The sequence below is a fragment of the Citrus clementina genome, unplaced genomic scaffold, assembly GCF_000493195.1.
Source record: "Citrus clementina cultivar Clemenules unplaced genomic scaffold, Citrus_clementina_v1.0 scaffold_5, whole genome shotgun sequence".
NCBI classification, from domain to species: domain Eukaryota; kingdom Viridiplantae; phylum Streptophyta; class Magnoliopsida; order Sapindales; family Rutaceae; genus Citrus; species Citrus x clementina.
The window spans coordinates 30,871,283-30,872,998 of record NW_006262201.1 but is presented as its reverse complement, the minus strand read 5'-3'; the positions used below and the strand labels follow the sequence as shown (position 1 = coordinate 30,872,998).

At 33.9% G+C, this 1,716-nt stretch overlaps 1 protein-coding gene across 1 annotated transcript in view; it reads right to left on the bottom strand.

The window, feature by feature from the left end:
- Nucleotides 1–416, bottom strand: part of LOC18040768 (aspartic proteinase nepenthesin-1) — a 1,352-nt gene extending 936 nt beyond the window's left edge. The window contains exon 1 of the mRNA XM_006433037.2: nt 62–416. Within this exon, the coding sequence (XP_006433100.2) occupies nt 62–416 (355 nt within the window). The remainder of the gene's footprint in view (nt 1–61) is intronic.
- Nucleotides 417–1,716: the final 1,300 nt, after the last annotated feature.

Below are 1,716 nucleotides of genomic sequence, written 5' to 3'. Positions count from 1 at the left end.
TTTGATTCCTTGACACGAAAGCTTCCTCCCTTGATTGGAAAGCAACTTGTGCAACCCTCACATTGAAGCCATGTATCATCACTACCGGTATCCACTACCAAGTAAGGTGAGAACTGAGTTGAGCCAATGGATATCTTTGTTATGTATATATTGGTGTTAGCAAAAGGAGAAGGATAAACAGGTGGTTTTAGTGTTTCGGGTTCTTGATTGGATCTAAGATGAATAGCGCGAGCTCTGGAGAGTTGAGCAATTCTGTGATGTATTTCTTCTGGAGAAAGGTCTTTGGGAAACAGAGCCGAATCAATGGAGGTTCTTGGGGTGAGCTCAATTCTAAAGCCATTAATTTTGCTGGTCAAGGTGAGAACGTAAATGTAAATGGCTACTGCAATTTGTATACCTAAGAATTCCATGCTCATTTTTTAACTATCTTTGTGTCTAGTGCAGGTGAATAATTTTTATTTTATACAAGTGTTCTATATAAAGAGGATTTTCAGAATCAATGATATTAAATTTTGCATCAATCACTCCTGGATTTTGAAAAATGTTATAACCAAGTCTCGCAACAAATCAGCCAACGTAACCTTGTATGGAAAGTAAATTATCTCATTTACTGCTGCACGATTGACTCCAACGGCCAGAGACAAATTGAGCCTATAATTATGTGATTATAAATTTAGAATTAGAGTGATAACAGAATTACCATATTTGCCCATTCTTCTCAAAGTTACTTTCTTTTTAAGTACTACTCCATGAATAACTTAAAATTTAACTAAAACAGAAACCACATTGTATATGTGTTTATCAAAATTGATCAGATAACTGAAAACGGAAATGAATTCCAAATGCTAGTGGAAATTTACATCAAACGACCTTATGTAATTTATTTCATGGCTAATTGGCTATCATCCTCAGGTTCTGTATCACATGTGCAGGTCAAAATTAAAAACAGTCCATCGATAATAAGTTGATGGGGTGAAGGCTTGAAATAGAGGGGAAGAAGAAAGAGATTCAACTTTGGGAAGTTCAAAGTAATTAATCCCATTCATCTTCTCAACTGAAGAGCACTAGCAGAGCAGCTAATGAATGCAAGGACTAAATGAACTGTTTCGAAGTCACGTGATTGTTATTAAGTTAATAATAAATTTTTACAATTTTTGAAACATTTTATGAATTAAATTATCTCATCATTCATGGGTGAGTATCATATTATTTTAAAATAATAATATCACAAGTTATGATATGTTTTCATGGACGGTCTAGTTAAAAAAAAGCAGTAAATGAATAACTAGAAACAAAGAAAAAAAAAATCACAAATGCGGTAAATTCATTTTGTCTTTCCGGCAAGTGATTTTGCAGGCTTTTTAGTCTAAGCCTATACACTAAATTGCATTTATTATTTTTTAAATGGCTTGGATTGGGTCTAGATTGATACAATTAGAAATAAGAACTCTTGATACATTTTGCATTTAAGCATGATGAATCACAATCTTTTATGGCTTCATCTTCAGTATTCTAGTGTATTCTATAAAGCTCTTCTAGAGGGTGTTTGTTTAGCTGATTCGAGAGTACCTTGAGCTGCTAAATTCTAATTATCGTCTTCCCACAAAAATAATCTCACTGTGGCATTTCATAGTACACTTCATCACTTCCATCAAACACCTTCATTCTTAATTTTACACACTGAGTCTCAAGGTGGGAATCTGTACGGGTACTTCA